The sequence below is a fragment of the Triticum dicoccoides genome, chromosome 7A (assembly GCF_002162155.2).
Source record: "Triticum dicoccoides isolate Atlit2015 ecotype Zavitan chromosome 7A, WEW_v2.0, whole genome shotgun sequence".
Classification (NCBI taxonomy): domain Eukaryota; kingdom Viridiplantae; phylum Streptophyta; class Magnoliopsida; order Poales; family Poaceae; genus Triticum; species Triticum dicoccoides.
This window is the reverse complement of record NC_041392.1, coordinates 86,534,317-86,552,225: the sequence shown is the minus strand read 5'-3', so window position 1 is coordinate 86,552,225 and position 17,909 is coordinate 86,534,317. Positions and strand designations below refer to the sequence as shown.

Genomic DNA, 17,909 nt, shown 5'->3' with positions numbered 1-17,909 from the left:
AACAGGTTGTCCCTTGTTCCTCTTTTTTTTTTGCCATGCACCGAGTTTTGACACTCAACAAATCTTTGCTGAGTGCTCGACAAAAAGAACTCAATTACGAACCATTTACCTGACCTCACCACTTATATAAAGCTTAGTGCGGTGAAATCATGAAATAAATGCGGAGCACAATTATGAACTGAAGTTATCTGAGCTCTCTCCTCGCCTCACCGTTTATATAAAGCCTCCTCCTCGCCGACCCACCATTTATTTTCTCGCGTAAAAAGAAATACAGTAACAGAAATCCACCGAGAGGAAGGTTTTCCGTTACGGTTGCTTTCCGGAAAGAGAAAGAGCGCCCCTCGTCGCCGGCGACCGCCATGGTGGACACTCCCCGTAGTTCCGCCGACGGCAGCGGACGAGGAAAGGGCGGCAGGAAGCGCGCGCCGTCGTCGTCGCCGCCGCAGCCCCCGTCCCCCGCCTCCCCCATCAAGCGCTCCAAGGTGACTCTGGCCGGGCTGGCCCCTCCAATCCAGCAGCGCGAGAATTCGGTGTCAGTTTGGACCTTGGACGCCTCGGGTTGACCCGACCTCGCTTCGCAGGCGGGCGCGACGGGGAAGGGGAAGGAGAAGGCGGAGGCGGACAAACCCCAGGAGAAGGCGCCCGTCGCCGCGGCGGCGGCGGCGGAGAAGGCGACGACGAGCTCGAGGCATGCTGTGGAGGAGGAGGTGTGCAAGGCGCTCGCGTCATTGGCCGCGCAGGACAGGCTGGCTGCGGCGGCGACGGGGTCGCAAGCGAGGCAGCCGCCGAACCCGGGGCCGTGGGCGAGGCTGCTGTCACAGTTCTCGGAGGTGCGTGAATTGGGGTTGCTGACTCATTGGTTCCCCATTCTCTTCAAGATTATCGTCATGACTCCATTTTAGAGCTCGTTGGGGGCGAATGCTCTGTTTCTTGGCGATTCTTGGCCTTCATTTTAGAGCTCGCCTGCGTTCATTCTTGATGCTGTCTGGCTGCAGATATCTAATCTAGCATCTGCTGGTCTTCAAGAATCAAGATTTCCCCCCTTTTCTTAGACCAAGTTACAAGATTTCCCCTGGTCTTGATGATTGCAGTTCAGTTTTGTAGGCATTGTTCATGTAGGAATTTTTCTTGCGGGTGTTAAAAGTTGTTGGTGTCTGAATTTGTTGGGGAATATCAACGACCATCATGCCTGATTCAGAATTAACCAACCACTCACAGAAAGGTCAAGTGTTAGTCAACTCGTGGTGAAATGAAAATTTTCTTAGCTTGAAGATGCAACTTAGAGTTGCATTGCAGGCCGTTTTGTCTAGTCTTGCAAATTTTGTTCTCAACACCTCGGTGAGAATTTCAGCATCTCAAACGTGAAATGCATCACAGAAATGTGAAATGTGACATGCATTACAGAAATGTGAATTTCAGCATCTCAAATGTGAAATGCATTACAGAAATATGAAATGCATTACAGAAATGTGAGTTTCAGCATCACAAATGTGAAATACATTACAGAAATGTGAAATGCGTTACAGAATTGTGAATTTCAGCATCTCAAATGTGAAATACATTACAGAAATGTGAAATGCATTACAGAAATGTGAAATGCATTGGTTTGTTCTTAACTGTTGACTCTAGTGCATTCCTTCTTTATTATCATTTGTGCGTGTTCGTGAATCACCTTAATCACTGCCTGATAGATACCAACCATCACTACCTGATTGCAGACTCCTCATCTCACTATCAGTAACCGTCTATGTGCTATCGGTTTCAATAGCGTGACTCTATGCATGTTGCGGCACCTTGAGGTACATACTGTTAACCTTGCTATCGTTCCTTGCTTTGTTGACTATTCGACTTTTTTTGCGTAAACATTGTGCTGCTTTGCTTTGTTCTTCCAGGAATCGGGCCAGTGTCTATTAGAAGTCACAGGAGAACCGGGGTGGGTTCAACTAAATCGTAGGAACATCATCAAGGGCACCACAACTCCCCTTGCCGATGGGGATGAAGTTATCATTTCACATTACAAGAATGCCTACGTATCCATTTCTTATCATGTTTTGTTGCTACACTGTACTTTACCCCTGTCTGTCCTCTGTTATCATTTCCATATATTCCATTGATTATATGCTACTCCGACAATGATAAGTAAAAGCTGCCAGATTTGTTAGTTTGACTATTCTCTGAAATCAAGGGGAGTTAGCCTTAACCTTCTACCAGATTTTCCAGTATCTTTTAAATGGCAATGAAGCGCCGATCTCTGTATCAGCTGGAGAGAATAACCAGAGGGTATCTCAAACTTTTACGGATGGATTAAAACGAGGAATTCTTTGTCCAGATGCTATTCAAGTTACTCTTGAGAATTTCCCCTACTATCTTAGGTAACTAATATGCTACTTGTGTTTAGCTCATTTGTTTCAACAGCTATCCGTTACTTAAACACTTTTCTCTGCATGCTATGCCATGTGAATGAAACATTTTGCACTATTCTGTTTATTTGCATCCCACAAAGCTGAGGGCAAAGCAAAGTCTCCCTTTTCTGTATACTTTTGGTGTTCAAGTTGTTTAGCTTATATATATTTAGGCAAAGAAAATTGTTTACAAAAATGTTTGTTTGAATCATCTTTCCTCTCATTATTCATCAAACCATCTTTCCTTTTTTTATGCAGTGAGAATACAAAGAGCAAACTCTTGACAACTGCATCCATACACATGGAACACAGGGGGAAAAGGTTCATCAGAAGTTTATGGGGAATTTCGTCTCTAAACCAGCGAATTATGTTATCTAGTTCATCTGGTATTTTTCAGCATTTCTCTTCTCCGTTTTTGATATTTACTAAGGTCACAGGACCAGGAGGTGGCATTTTTCTAATCATTGCTTGTCCAGGGAGTAGTTAACTATATTTGCACAAATATGCTTTTCTAGGGACCGAAATTTATCAGGAAACAATTGTAAAGGCCCTTGCAAAGAAGTTTGGTGCCAGACTTCTCATTGTTGATTCTCTTCTGCTTCCTTCTGTAAGTTATCTATGAGTTTCCATTTCAATATCAATCCAAACATAGTAACTAAGCAACTTGTACTCTGTGAATGCCGAAGCAATTTATGCATTATCTGAGAAATAAAATTATGTTCAGGCCAGATGTACCAAGGTTCCAGAATCGCCCAATGGTGTAACTTTTGGAAAAGGTTTTGGTACCCTTTTTTATATTGTTTATCAGCTTAAATGTTACCATAATCTTTACTGAAGCCTTTATATATACTCTTTGTTGTGCAGGGAGTAGGGTAAAGTATATTGGCCCAATTACAAAACCTCCCTTTCACACATTTATGCACAGGTAGCTTTGTAGCCTTGTATTTCTGTTCCACTTTGACATAATATTTGTGCATCCTAGATCTCCTTTGTTCTTTGTGCTTTTTGGTCATATTTGTTACATGAGTATGTTAGCCCTGCTCATCGCATGATTATGTTAGCAAGATAATTTCCTTTGGAATTTTACATTGTAAATTTGGCTTATTCGCAGGGGGCCAACTAATGGTTATCGGGGCAGAGTGATGCTTGCCTTCGAAAACAATGTCGGTAGTTTCCGTAAAGTTGGAGTTAGATTTGACAAGCCGATTCCGGGTGGTAATGATCTTGGGGGTTTGTGCGACAAAGATCATGGCTTCTTTTGCCCTGGTTAGTGTGAACTTGATGTGCAATGGTCATTTTGGTTGCCTACTGATGCTCTTCTGATCTGATTTGTGATTAACTGTTTGACATTTCTCTAGTTAATGAACTTCTCCCAAGCTCTTCTAGTGATAAACAATTTGGTATAGACGAGTTAAATCAGGTACCTACTGTTTTGGGTGATCATATTTATGTGAAATTTAACCTTCTATAGCCTGCAACAACATTGTTTCCATTGCCTTTCAGGTCATTTCGGAAGAAAGCAAAAGTAGCACTTTGATTGTGTTCGTTAAGGATTTAGAGAGAACGCTGACCAGAAGTCCAGAATCACATGAATCACTAGGGAAGGAACTTCCACCTGGTGTTCTAATAATTGCTTCTTACACTTGGGCAACCAGCCAGATAGATAAGGTATACTACACAGTCCCCTTTAGGAAGTAAATTGAAATTTAGCACAAGGATTAAGATGCCGTGATATCGGGTGTTTTTTAGGTAGGGAAGATTGATTAGATAGGTTGACACATTTGTAGATAAGGTATAGTACTACACAGCAGTCCATTACATTTGGTGTTCTGCTAAAGCACAAGGTTTTTTAGGTAGAATAGGAAAGATTGCTTAGATAGGTTGGCACACCTATATTTTCAAAACGATCGGAACAGGGGTGAGTGAAACGTAGGATAGCCGAGATCACTAGGCTAGCTCAACTCTCAAGGACAAACACCTAAGACAAATCTTTTTGTCACATGAGACTAAACCTAAGACAACTCTTTTTAATATTTCACTAGCTAATATGTGGTTTGAGTAACATTTTGGCACATGAGACTAAACCTAAGACAACTCTTGCCACCGGAGGATTCTGAATTCACTAGTTAACATGCAGCAAATATTCATTCCCCTCGGCTTCTCTCTTCTTGTCAGCTTTGTATCGTTCTGTTGAATATATGTAACACTGTTTTTTTTGTACTTATTTTTTATCTTCGAGATTGCTGACGCTGGTCTATTTTATAGTCACCTCCAAAAGGATTATCTTTTCCGGCGCTTGGTAATGACGCCCAGGCCCTTATTAACTCTTTATCGGTAAAAATTAATACTTATTTATATTAGAGTTTGTAGGCATGGTGTAGAATGTTTGGGAGCTACTCTAACGAATGCTATGAAAAATGCAGGGCTCTTCTGGAAGTAAATTGCAAGAAAGAAACAATGATTACTCAATAAAGCATCTAACTAAGCTTTTCCCTAACAGAATTTACATTGAACCTCCGAAGGTAATGTCACGGTTTTATCTGGTTTCCCATATAAACCGGCTCCATTTCTTTGAATAGAGATCAACATACAGGCGGGACTCCTCCCCCCTGGTGACATATTCAAAAAACTTCTGTTAACCATTAGCTTGCAGATGGTACTTTGTCTAATCTAGAGATTTGTGTTTTTTCTTAGGACAAAGCACAGCTATCATATTTGAACCAACAAATAAGACTTGATGCCGAAAGCCTTAGAGCTAAAGCCAATGTTCTTAGTATTCGCAAGGTAAGCTGCAACAAGGAGTCTCTGCAGAAGGTGACAGGAATTTTTTTGTGCGACCCTGGAAGTACATGTATAGCAGTGTTTGATCGAGAAAACTTAATTGCATGGTTTCATTTCTAACTTGCTATATGATTGAAATGTGAACTTATATAGTTATATGTATAGCGCTCCTTGCACAAAAGCAATTCTGAAAAGAATTTTATGGTGCTCTACTTGACTATATATTGCTTTTATTGATTTACATGTTTTATGCCCTTCAAGTAGTATTCCCTTGCAATCAATCAATGTATCAAAAGAAAGCACCTATAGAGGTGGAACAACAATTGCTAGAATGGTAGCATTTGGTACCTTCGATTATTAATGAACTTCGGTAGTGATACTTTGGATAATTATTATATGATTCTTACATTGTTTTATAATGCAGTTTCTGACCCAATGTGAAATTGAATGCCACGATGTTGAAGAATTACCAATTACGGACCGACTACTGACTCATGACGGTAAGTTGGTTCTTCCATTGTCAGTCATGGACCAACTGTTAGTATTTTATTTTCAATTCTATAGACATGTTTACTGAAAACTTATGATTTTCCCATTTTCAGATGTGGATAAGGTTATTGGTTATGGGATTTCTTATCACCTTGAGCACGATAAACCCAATATGGATGCCAAACCTGTACTTTCAACAGAAAGGTAAATAGACGATGCTAATGTCCTATGAGTATTACATATCAAAATAAACTTGAATTAGGTGTTTTTGTGGAATACCAAGTTAGCTTTGTGGTTACAGTCTGAAGCACGGACTCGAACGTATACAGAGCGAGAGCATGGCCACTAGTAGCTCAAAGAAAGCACTGAAGGTGTCCTCCGCCCCTATATCTAGCGAGCTATTTAAAAGTCTAAGATGCTTAAATTCATCTAGGTTTTTATTTTATTTTATTTTCAGGACGTGGTCACAGAGAATGAGTTTGAGAGAAGCCTTCTGTCGAATGTTATTGCACCCCATGAAATTGGAGTAACCTTTGACGATATCGGAGCCCTGGAGTGTGTAAAAGACACGTTAAAGGAATTGATTATAACTCCTCTAAAAAGACCTGAATTGTTCAGCAAAGGGCAGCTATTAAAGGTACTCGGTCATGTACATTCAGCTAAGGGCAGCTCTCTTAGTGGATAGGCCGTACAACAATTTTAAAATTATAAATCCGGTTGCCTTCCAACATGATTAATATCTATGGTTACTTTATTGGCCAAAACAAGATATGCAGAATTTTAATTATTTGCTCACCAATATAACTGCAGTAACTAGCAGTTAGCTAGGATGCTTGATGTAAAGACTCAGGGTTCTGTTGCTGTGGCATTGTTTTTTAAATAATCAGAACTGTGCTTGCCATTTTTTATATTGGGAAATGGGGAGATAAAAGAAGTATATGTACATCTAGCTGGATAGTGTTTTACATGAAAAAAAAATTTGTGAAGGTTAATGAGTCACTGCATTGAATCCCTTTCATGTTGGCAGCCTGCGAAGGGAATATTGCTCTTTGGACCTCCCGGCACCGGTAAAACAATGCTCGCAAAAGCAGTAGCCACAGAATCAGGTGCAAGCTTTATGAACGTATCCATGTCAAGCATCACGCCAAAGGTATGTTAGTTGAATCAAAATAACAAATTGGCTGCCCCTGCTCTTGTGTGCGCTTTCCGGCCTGTTAAAGCTGGTGCGTTTTTCTTTCGTCTTGTTTTCAGTGGTTTGGGGAAGGAGAGAAATATGTAAAGGCCATTTTCTCTTTGGCAAGTAAACTATCTCCTGCTGTAATATTCCTTGATGAGGTGAGCAATCAAGTCTATAATAATCATTTTCTTTTACGCATGGTTTATTAATTATGCTCACATCCTCTTCTGTATTTCTTTCTTTCACAGGTTGACAGCATGCTAGGAAAGAGACAAAATCGAGAAGAGCCAGAAACCACGCGAAGGATGAAAAATGAATTTATGGTGAATTGGGAGGGGTTGCTTACTAAAGATGACGAACGTGTAGTGGTTCTTGCAGCCACCAACAGGCCCTATGATCTTGATGAGGCGGTCATTAGAAGGTTACCTCGCAGGTAGCATCTATCTCCCTATACTACTTGACAAATCTTGGTGTCCTCATTAGCTCTTAATTATTAGGCACTGATCTGACCGGTGTTGGCAGATTAATGGTGAACCTTCCTAATGCGCCGAATAGAGAGAGGATTTTGAAGCTGATACTGTCCAAAGAAGCGTTGGCAGAAGATGTGAGTCTTGAGTCAGTTGCCAATATGACTGATGGATATTCAGGAAGTGACTTGAAGGTATGTTGATGTTGGTGATGGTCTGACTCTCTTATGCTCTTCAGCAATGAGTACCACCGCACCGAATTCTCATTGACATTCCCCTTTCCCCCAGAATCTCTGTGTAACAGCAGCAGGGCGGCCCATTTGCGATCTCCTAGAGAGAGAAATAAAGGTGTGCATGTAAACCCAAACCCCCCCTCTGTGGCCCCCCCGCGCGCACACACACTCACACACCGGTGTGGCTGAATTATTCATACTGGTTTTGCTTTTGTACAGGAGAAGAGTGTAGCGATTGCCGAAGGTAGGCCTGAGCCTGCACTGCTTACAGCTGACGACATCCGGCCTCTTAGAATGGACGATTTCAAATCGGCCCATGATCAGGTTAGGATCAAAGCACTAGTTGTTTGAAAACTTGCTGGCAATAGGTATGTTTGTTACTGCTTGCTTATTGACCATGTGATAACCACGTTGCATGATTTGCTGCATAGGTGTGCGCTAGCGTGCCAGTTGACTCCGAAAACATGAGGGAACTTATTCGGTGGCACGACCAGTATGGCGACGGCGGATCAAGGAGCAAAAGCAAAGAACAGGCCAGCAGCTACTACATGTAGTAGCTGTATGTAGGTAGACATATGTAGAGTAGCTATACCAATAGTATACTGCCCTGGAGAGAACAGTCGGGTTTTTCGCTGCTTCCTTGAGGAATGAGGAGCGGCTGCCTCCGACACTCCCACCTACCTAGGTATCTAGGTTGATGATTTGGATCCGGGTCGACAGCTTCTTACGGCGATCTGGATCTGTTCCTTTGGCTATGGATAGCCCTTGTCAAAAAGAAAGAAAAAGAAAAGGGATGCCTTGCTTGCACAGCCTCAAGTTGTACCTAGTTTTGTTCTGTGGCCCGGCAAAATTTTGAGTTGTATATGTAGTCCTTTTGTGGTCCGGCAAATTTTGTTCTACAGTGTCGGGCGATCTGTTCATTCTTGTATTCATTGTGCATGTTAATTCATTCAGCAAAAAAATTGGAGAAACAAATTCATTTCAAGTAGAAAATTGGAAAGCATATATCGCACTCTTTGTATTCCTGTTCTCATGTAAATAGATTTTGAAAAGCCTGGAGCTGCGTTGCCAAGGTAACATCTGAGCAATTATTTTGAGAATCCTGGAGCTGCATTGTACTGGTTAAGACACTTGTGCAATTATACCTTGAGTAGCATCTACTATATGTAAGAGAGAAAAGCGTTGCAATTATTTCAGCTTTCGATTACACATCTACAGAATCAATCAGTAAAGAAAAGTTAAGGAAACTCATTGAGAAGATGAGCCTAGTTATATATATTTGCGCTAGGTAAATTATATTTGTGTTGCCACTAGCTCGGTGAGACAAACATGACAGCGGCCTCTAAAATGGCATTGCGTCGCTTTTGCAGAAACAATTTATAGTAACCTAAAAGCATTTTTTTGTATAATACAAAACAAACATAAACAATTCAAACTTCATCGAGTCATGGGGCATAATTATAATGGACAAGGTTTTAAATTTGAAATAAAAGACGTATACATGTTCGGGTCGTAATCGGTGCCAATCCAATTCAGTTGGTGTTCTGTGTGAACCAATCCTTACTTGCAATAACATCACCACCGACGTCACTAACTAGTACTCCCTCCGTTCCAAAATAGATGACTCATCTATTTTGGAACAGAGGGAGTAAAACTAATCGTCAGCTCGTGCAACTGCTGGTTAGTTATTTAACATACAAAGATTATAACCCCTTGATAACATATTCACCATTATTTTAGCAAGTTAGTAGTATGCACCGAGCTTGTTCAACAATTTTTTTATTTCATTTGTTATATTATATGATGTGATACTTAAACTATAAAAAAAGCGTAAATGCCAACCAAGTAAGCGCACATGTAAATTTGAACTAAAATCAATATTTTTTTTATAAAAATGAGTACTTAAAAAATAGTACTCCCTCCGTTCACTTTTGTAAGTTGTTTCAGACAACTCAAAATGGGTTGTTTTGCACATTGTCTGAAATATATTCAAGGTCTTATAAAAGTGAACAAAGGGAGTAAGAATAAATGTTAAATAGTTGCAACATTCTGGACATCACTCTTGCCCTTTCTTCACGTATGTAAGCACCAAAGGGGTCAAATAATTTTAGGGCCTCTGTGGAATGTTTGGTTTCATAGACATTTTTATGGACTCTGGTCTTTAGGATCCCCCTCTAGTTCTCTCCATATTTCTCTCACTGTTCCGTTAAATTATGTGCTCATTTCCTATGAACCATCCAAAGGTTTCACCTTCCCTACAAAATATGAAGGTTTCACCTAAAAAATTGTTCTGTTAAGGTATATTGTTGGAATCAATAGTGCATGATATTCCAATCATATGCTGTTCTGATTCCTACATTGTATTATCATGTCTTAAAAATTGGCGTTCTCACACGTGATTATTTGCCATGGGGTATTCAGTTAATATATATGAGTCATGGGAACTCACAAATGAGAGAGCAATTCAAAAAATCAAAGAGTCCAAATAAAAATCAGGCGACATCACAGCTTCATCAATTCGGATGTCACCCGGTACATAACATTAGATATGTTGTCATCAATTCGGATGTATTATAAACTTCATCTAAGTTGAACTTTCGCATAAACAAATGTTGTATGGTGGTGCGCATGTTACTTTGTGCTCTCTAGATCAAATGATCCAATTATGTCCTGCATCACATCGGTCAATGAGTGCAATATGTCGTTGAAAATTTGAAGTACACTCAAGCATGTACATTGAGTGTTACAAGCTGGGGGGTAGTTAGGCTTTCAGTAAAAAAAATGCCTAGTCTTGATGATACAGAAGAAGCCTAATTTCTGTAATCTGCGTTATTAGTACCAAGGAAAGCAAAAACATGAGTTATCTTTGCAATTATCTTATTCAACATGAAAAAATGGCCACACGCTACATAAATGCGTTCTTGTTACTTATGCTCTCTCTTGCCCTTTCATATAGTTTAGGTCTCGTCATTGTATCATGGTAAATTTTTATTTCTATTGAGAGGTACTCTAATCTTTAGAAGTAGCTTAAAGCAGAATTACAAGATGAAATAACATGCAGGTATAAGTCAAAACATCCCTATGAATGATCACCGACCAACTACAACTACATAATTATATATTGTGTCGTACCTAGTACAGTATATCTTTATATATGATCTGCTACATGACAGATTTTATTAAGTCTAGCATCAGGGCGCACTAAACTAAACAATAACAATTCTGCGTAAATAACATAATTCATGAAGATCAATTCATAAAAAACAAAGAATGCATGAATACACCCGTAGATATTGGGCAAGCTACACAGAACAGCTGCCTTTCATATATCGGAGCAATGTTATGTTTCTTCTATGATTTGATCATGTACCGGCATGCTATGAGGAGAGCTTCGATGCCTGTTGTTTCGACCTAGTGAGGTTTGTACATACATGGTAGAGTCAATTACACCGGTGATGCTAGAAATTGGCGTAAATGATCACTTTAATACTAGAACTTGCAGGATACATTAAAGTGGTGCAAAAACTTGGCTTGGACGTGCAAATACGGTGCAAATCTCGTTTTTATACGACCGCAATGCTGACGAGGCATGATAGCATGGCATCGGGCCCGCTGTCAGTGACTGCATAGTGAAGGCTGGGCGTGTAGCGTGCTCTTTTTTGCAAAAACACCCTCAGATTTTTATTTTTTCTCATGAAAAGGCACCTGTTAGGCGTGTGGCATCTGGTGGGTCTCACTTGTCAGTGAAACATCACAAATTTTGTTAGAATGAAAAATATGGCGCAGAGGGATTCGTACCGGTGACCGTGGTCTAACCAGCGTGCGCGGCTACCCACCCGCCCACAGTTCACTTGCTGATGCATAAGCATACACAAGTTTTACATCTTTGAGTTAAGTAACATAAATCAAGAATTTTAATCCGTAAAAACAGTTTCGCCCGTGGGGTTTCGAACAAGCTACCCATGTAAAGCAAGTAGGAGGGCGTGCCACTCCAACTATGGACTCTCAAATTTTTTTTTGAGACAAATGGACTCTGATGTGTAAATATAATTGTTACGGTTCATGTCTATAATAGAACGTGCTCCTGGGCTACAATTTACATGTATATTACTCCATCTGTTCACTTTTATAAGTCATTTAGGACAGCTGAAATTGAACCGTTTTAAGTGCTGTCTTAAATGTCTAAAAGGTCTTACAAATGTGAACAAAGGGAGTATTACAATTTACATGTCTACAATAAAATATGTATATTATTTATAATTACAAGTTTAAAAAATTGTAATTATAAATAATATACATATAAATAAATATATAAACCAAAAATGCTCACCTATTAATTTTAAAATCCATCAATTTAAATTACGAATTTTTTTAAATATTTTTTCATATGAATTAAAATATCAAAGTAACTTTAGAAAATATTTGTACTTAAATAAATTATCCTATAAGTTCAAAAAAAAACTAATTTTTTATAATATAATTATGTTGTATATAAAATTGTCCAAGATTTAATTTCTTTATGTTGTTTTATAAGTGTTCATGCACTTTTATAAATTTTGTGTGTTTTCTATAAATTATATTTGTATTTATAAATTAATTTAAATATATGTATGAAAAAAATTAGCCTAGTATGTCTGCAGATTCTGAAATGAATACGTATTTACAATACAATTTACATTTTTTAAGCTAAAATGAAAAAAAAACTAGCATGTTTAAGGCACGAAATGCTAGTGGTTGTATTGCTAGGTTCTGCTGGTGGTAATTGTCAGGTCGCTAGTACGGAATCGCACGGCGGCATCTTTTTTTTTCAAATTTATAATTGTTATTTTACGTTCCCTGTGATTGTCTTATTATTATTATTTTACATTATTTTAGGTCAGGATGTAAAAGGCTTAGTATCATTATATAACATTAATTGTTATCTGCTGGGTTGGCTAGCCGCGCACTCCGTTTGACCCAAGGGTCACCTGTTCGAGTCATGCGTGGTTTCCATTTTTCATTCTGAAACTAATAAAATTTGTGATGTTTGGCTGACAAATGGGATCATCCGATGCCACACATGCAGTTACTGTGTAAACTTAACAGGGGCCTTTATGTAAGAAAAAAGCGAAAAATAAGAATTCAAGGGGTTTTTTTGCAGAAAGAGCACACCACACACCCGTCTTTCCAATATGGTCACTGACACCGGGCCCTACGCCACACTATCATGCTCCGTCAGCGTTGCCGGCGTATAGAAACGAGATTTGCACCGTATTTGCATGTTCGGGTCAAGTTTTTACACCACTTCGATGTATGCCACAAGTTCTAGCACTAAAGTGACCATTTGCGCTAAGTTCTAGCACCACCGGTGTAATTGACTCTACATGGTAAATTATGATTCTTCTATACTTTAAAATCAGCAAAACTTAGTCCCTTATAACTTATTAAATCGGATTAGTTTAGTCCCTCGCGCGGTTTCCATGGTTTTTTGCTAACGTGGATCCAGTTTTGACTAAAATTTGACACGTCATACATCAGGGTGCAGCAGAGCAGTGTGCCCATGTCGCGGTTACCGCTGCCGTCGGCGGAGGGACGGTGGTTGTCGTTGCCATCGCAGCTGGTGCGCCGACGCGACGCCCGATGTCTGTGTCGTCATTGCCAAATCTGCAACACGCGCGCGATCACATGGACTGGAAGACGAACGCTTTGAAGAACACGTGAAGGAATTTGTGCTCCTGGTCTAACACAAGGACGGTCTGCTTGCTTCCGTGGTCCGCGTGCAAAACGCATCCAGCGACCTCGCATGCAGGTGGTGCATCCCGTTCAGCTCCTCGCACGGTCATCTATTTTGAAACGGAGGGAATAGTACGTACCCGTCGTCGTCGACGCCTCCGTGCGGCCGGCGCGTGACCTCCACGTGCACGGGCCGCTCGCAGGGCGGGTTGGCGGCGAGGAGCCCGAAGAACCAGGTGAGGGCGGAGGACGTCGTGTCTTTCTCGTCCGGCATGAGGCTCACCACGGCACAACATCCCGCAGGAACCGCCGCTGGCGTCCGGCGAGCCGAACATCTCGCCGAGCTCTCTGCCACCGCCGCCGGCGGCTTCTTGTCCAGCGCCGCCGCGAACCACGACACCAGGTGCTGCTCTTGCTCGCCGTCCTCGGCCGAGCTCCGATGACAGTTCGCTGGTCTGTGGCGCCCGAGTTCGGCCCGTCGCTGCGTCGCGCTCACCGCCTAGCTGCGGTACAAGGCGGCACGAGGACCAGTTCGACCCCGATGCTGCCGCCGCCGCCACCTCAAGCTCCGAATCGCTCGACTAGGACGGAGGCATGGCGCTAGGAGCAGCGGACATCGCACGCCATGTGCTCGACAAAATGCCTACACCAGTGATAAGATGTAAGGATAGAATAATCTGGGATGGGCCCTAGGCGGCAACGGCGCGTCGGTGGCTCGTTCTGGTGGCGGCAATGATCGTTTGATGATTCATGAACCTCGACGTAATTTTAATTATGTCTAAGGTGATCTGTACTTTCGGTGAATCTTTATAATAGATCTGATCATTTAAAAAAAAGAAAAAGGACATTTAATTGCCATGATTACGCCTCCTACTCCTCAACCATTGTGGACCAAGTTCATCTATGGGACCAAAAAATGATGCTAGTTTGTAGCATGATCAGAACACGAAATGTAGATTCAAATCTTGCGGAGATAAGCATATTAGGATGAGTGAGCCACACAACCTCGATTGAGAGGGCGGAAGAGCAATAGACACGACAGAAAAGCGGAGAACAACATACAGATGCATGGGGATGGGGGTGATGGAGCGACGAAGACCGGATGAGTTCAGGAGGAGGGGTGCACGTGGGAGATTTGGTGAGCACGATGTAAGGTATCCGTCCGATGATTGCACATAGCTAATGGACGTTCTTCCTCGCCCTGATTCCATGGCAAAAAAACGATGAAACCGAAACCTATTTCCTCTGCCACCTGGTCCCGACCCAGGGGCGATGAACAAACCATGAACTATTTATGGATAGAACCTGAGAAATAGAAATCACATCCAAGTATCTGAGACAAACGATGCGTTGGGCATGCCTTGCCGCATGCCACAACACAATTGTGTGGAGTAACATATTTGAGTATGGGTGAGATATAATGCAAGGTTGTGTCTCTATGACTCCTGCGAACACGATTCCATGTTTTGTTAGATCTTATCTACGCAACTGAGATCCGATGGTTATTCTCATCAGTTTTTTCTAGGATTGACGTGAAGGCTCCATCGATTTTGTGTTTTGTTAAATCTTATCCACACAATTGAGATCCAATAATTATTTTCATCCATTTTTCAAGGATTAACGTGGAGCTCTGTTGATGCCTCCAATTAGTACATATAAGATAAATGATATCCTCACGTAATAGTTTGGCTTCCTCTAAACTCATCATAATTTTTTTTATCACAGTATGATATAACTACAATTTTCATAATTTAAGACTCAAACTCAGCATAGGATAGAGCAGTATGTGTTTGTACTGCAAATTGAAGCCAAATTATGACATCCAAATTTAATAGATATATTTTTCGTTTTATCATGTAAAGATGCAAACATATATGCTGGTAAAAAAAAGTGCGTACAAGGTGCGTCGGAGAACATTTGGTTGGACTGACTCACCACGAGACATTGTGAGAAAGTTGTATTCTTCTATGCCATCAGTTAGCCTCACACAATGTGTGTGATGATTCCTTAGACTTGAGATCTTCACACGTGTTTAGGAAGCACAAGGGCTTACTTAGGGGCTATCAAATGCCACACCATAACTGTGTAGACATAAAGGTAGTTTTCGGGTTTGCCTTGAAATATGTCGCGAGACATCATCAATCAAGATGAGATTTGCCCCTCAATACAATGGGGGGAGGGGGGTCTCTCTTGGCCACTCTAGTGATAGGACCAAGAAAATGTATGGCCATACTACACCATGTTTCAAGGATTCCGAGTCATGGAAATCGATAAAGAGGATCGAGCTATTAACAAGGATGACATATTCCCACCTCGAGCTCAATCAACATCACGAGGCAAAGGGAGCATGTATATAATATTGTGGAAGGTTCATCCGATGCGATCTTTAAGTGTATTTGGGAGTAGGCATGTCTTGCTAGAGACTGCTACCTATTATTGGTCGAGTAGTGTACCCATGCCATGTCCAGGTATGCGTGAACATATAGGGTCACACACTTAAGGGGACTGGAACAGAGTTTGAACATGATCCATCTTTTATTGGGTTTATATTGCTATAATGGGCCTCTAAGGTAGAAGCCCATCAGGAGGTCTATATAAGTGAAGGGTGGGCAGAATTGGGGTTAATCTAATGCGTGTGTAGGTGCTCATAGGGGTAGGGTGTGCGTGTGTGCGTTCATAGGGGGTGAGTGTATGCGCGTGTATATGAGTGCTTGTGTCTGTACTGATGCTCAAAAAAAATCTAATGCGTGTGTGAGACACAAACCCTAGACACCGCACTCCCTCCACCCAGATCACGCTTTCGGAGCTAGCACCCCGTCCGCGTGATGTTCCGGACTTTGTACGCGTGGATACCTTGGAAGTACTGTACATGCGGCGCTTGGACGATCGTTAATGGGATCCGTGAGGAGTTGTACGTGGGATGGATAGGAGGAGTACAACTACATCGGCATCGGCACGCGACGTCGACATTCTTCTGTTGCGCTGTGCATCAAGGGGTAACTACTTGCAGGAGTTCCCGGGATGAACGCAGTAGAATTTTTGATTTCCAGCATAGCCTACCCGTTCTCCTACGGATACTTGTGAAAACTTACTCTGCATATGGCTAGGTGCTTATTAGAAATTTGATATTCTGCTAATTATCTCGCATCATAGTGGTAACTAGTTTTATCAGCAGTAAGCTTTCTACTATTATCTCCATAATCAATAAAGAGCAATCACTATGACTAAGTTAACCTAATATTGTTAGCTTTACTTGTCATAGTTGATATTTCAACTACTTTATAGTCTTCCCTGCTTTTTGAAACACTTATCTGATAGCATGAACTTGATTTAAAATTAGTATTACCAGTGATTTGATCACCATTCATTACACTTCTTATTCCAATGATGAGTGACACTTCAGTCTCTTTAGGCTGTGCAGATATGTCCTCACGTGTAGAGTAACTTGGTGAGGCGCCGATGACACTTCTCATAGTTCCTAGCTAAAGAAGTACACAGAGTGTTGATTGGTTCTAAGTGTGTAGATTATCCTATTTTGTATACTAATACAAGAGATTTTACATTGCTTGTGATTTTGGTGGTCCTTCACAACTCTTTCAGCACCAAGGTGTATATCTACTACTACTATTTCTTTTTGCTATGGACTTGTCCTCATATGTCGATGAAGCATGGCTCAAATGTCCATTGATCCGTAATTTTGAATTATACAAGGAAAGTTTTTTTATTGCAAAAAACATGAAAATGTTTTCATTACTATATCAAAGTTCTTTATAGATCTACTATCTTGATGATTTCTCGCATTAAAGCCATATTTTCATTCCTCGCCAACATAGTAAGCAAATGTGCATAACCAAAATATGACTATGGACCCAATCAGTCATCTTAGGGCCTGTTTGGATTGCTTGGCGGGGGTCAGCCTGTCAACTGCGGCGCGCCAATTAATTGCCGGTCAATTCTGGCGCCCGCGTCTCGCCAAAATTTTGTTGTCGGATTGAACTAACATAGCTGAGCAGGGCAGTGCGCACCAGATAATCAGTAACTGTCCAAACGCCTACCCCATGTAAGGCCAACATCGAATTTTTGGCTGGGCATGCAAGGGTAACGTTCCAAACAGCCTCTTAATGTTCTTAGACAAGATTGAAACACCCAAGACTGACTGAGGCGGTGGGCCATAGGCGCGCCTTAGCCCCAACCACCAGAGACAGTAAATTACGACAGTAACTGCATTCTCTGCGGGTCTTATCTTGTTATATAATGCTGACTTGGTCATCATGGACAAAGCTTGGCTTTCGAAATTTATAAGCGCTACATTATGAAAGGGAGAGAGTGTGTGTTTTCTTCGATATAAAGAAAACGATTTTTAGTGGAGAGAGGGAGGGTGCGAAGAGAAGGATTATCCACGGCGGGCGGCGAGTGATCTGACCGGGTCATCAAAGCCCACCTGCTTTCCCCCCAGGTTTCCCTCGGCGCTGTCCCGCACCACCACCATTCTCTTCCCCCTCCCTCCCCGCATTTCAAAAACTAATCCCCTCTCCCCCCTCTCGTGACCTATCTCCCTGCTCCGAGTCTGACCTACCCTACCCTGCCCCCGCGACGACGATCCGCCATTCCCACCCAATGCGGCCACCGCGAGCCTCCTCCCCCTCCC

At 41.6% G+C, this 17,909-nt stretch overlaps 1 protein-coding gene across 1 annotated transcript; it reads left to right on the top strand.

The window, feature by feature from the left end:
• Positions 1-277: 277 nt before the first annotated feature.
• On the top strand, positions 278-8,554 carry LOC119333525. Its single transcript, XM_037606393.1, has 26 exons — positions 278-482; positions 582-830; positions 1,719-1,799; positions 1,893-2,030; positions 2,212-2,372; positions 2,661-2,788; positions 2,918-3,009; positions 3,127-3,178; positions 3,267-3,327; positions 3,514-3,668; positions 3,761-3,822; positions 3,906-4,070; positions 4,668-4,736; positions 4,826-4,924; positions 5,097-5,186; positions 5,608-5,683; positions 5,786-5,876; positions 5,974-6,043; positions 6,130-6,309; positions 6,700-6,822; positions 6,924-7,007; positions 7,098-7,282; positions 7,372-7,510; positions 7,605-7,664; positions 7,769-7,873; positions 7,981-8,554. The coding sequence occupies exons 1-26, from the start codon at positions 360-362 to the stop codon at positions 8,101-8,103; spliced, it is 2,961 nt and encodes a 986-aa protein (XP_037462290.1). The 5' UTR covers positions 278-359; the 3' UTR covers positions 8,104-8,554.
• Positions 8,555-17,909: the final 9,355 nt, after the last annotated feature.

Excerpts from the sequence above, each read along its gene's own strand:
- LOC119333525 (XM_037606393.1), top strand. The coding sequence starts at position 360 with ATGGTGGACACTCCCCGTAGTTCCGCCGACGGCAGCGGACGAGGAAAG. Across the intron at positions 4,737-4,825 it reads CCCTTATTAACTCTTTATCG|GGCTCTTCTGGAAGTAAATT; the intron begins GTAAAAATTAAT and ends TGAAAAATGCAG. Across the intron at positions 5,187-5,607 it reads ATGTTCTTAGTATTCGCAAG|TTTCTGACCCAATGTGAAAT; the intron begins GTAAGCTGCAAC and ends TTTATAATGCAG.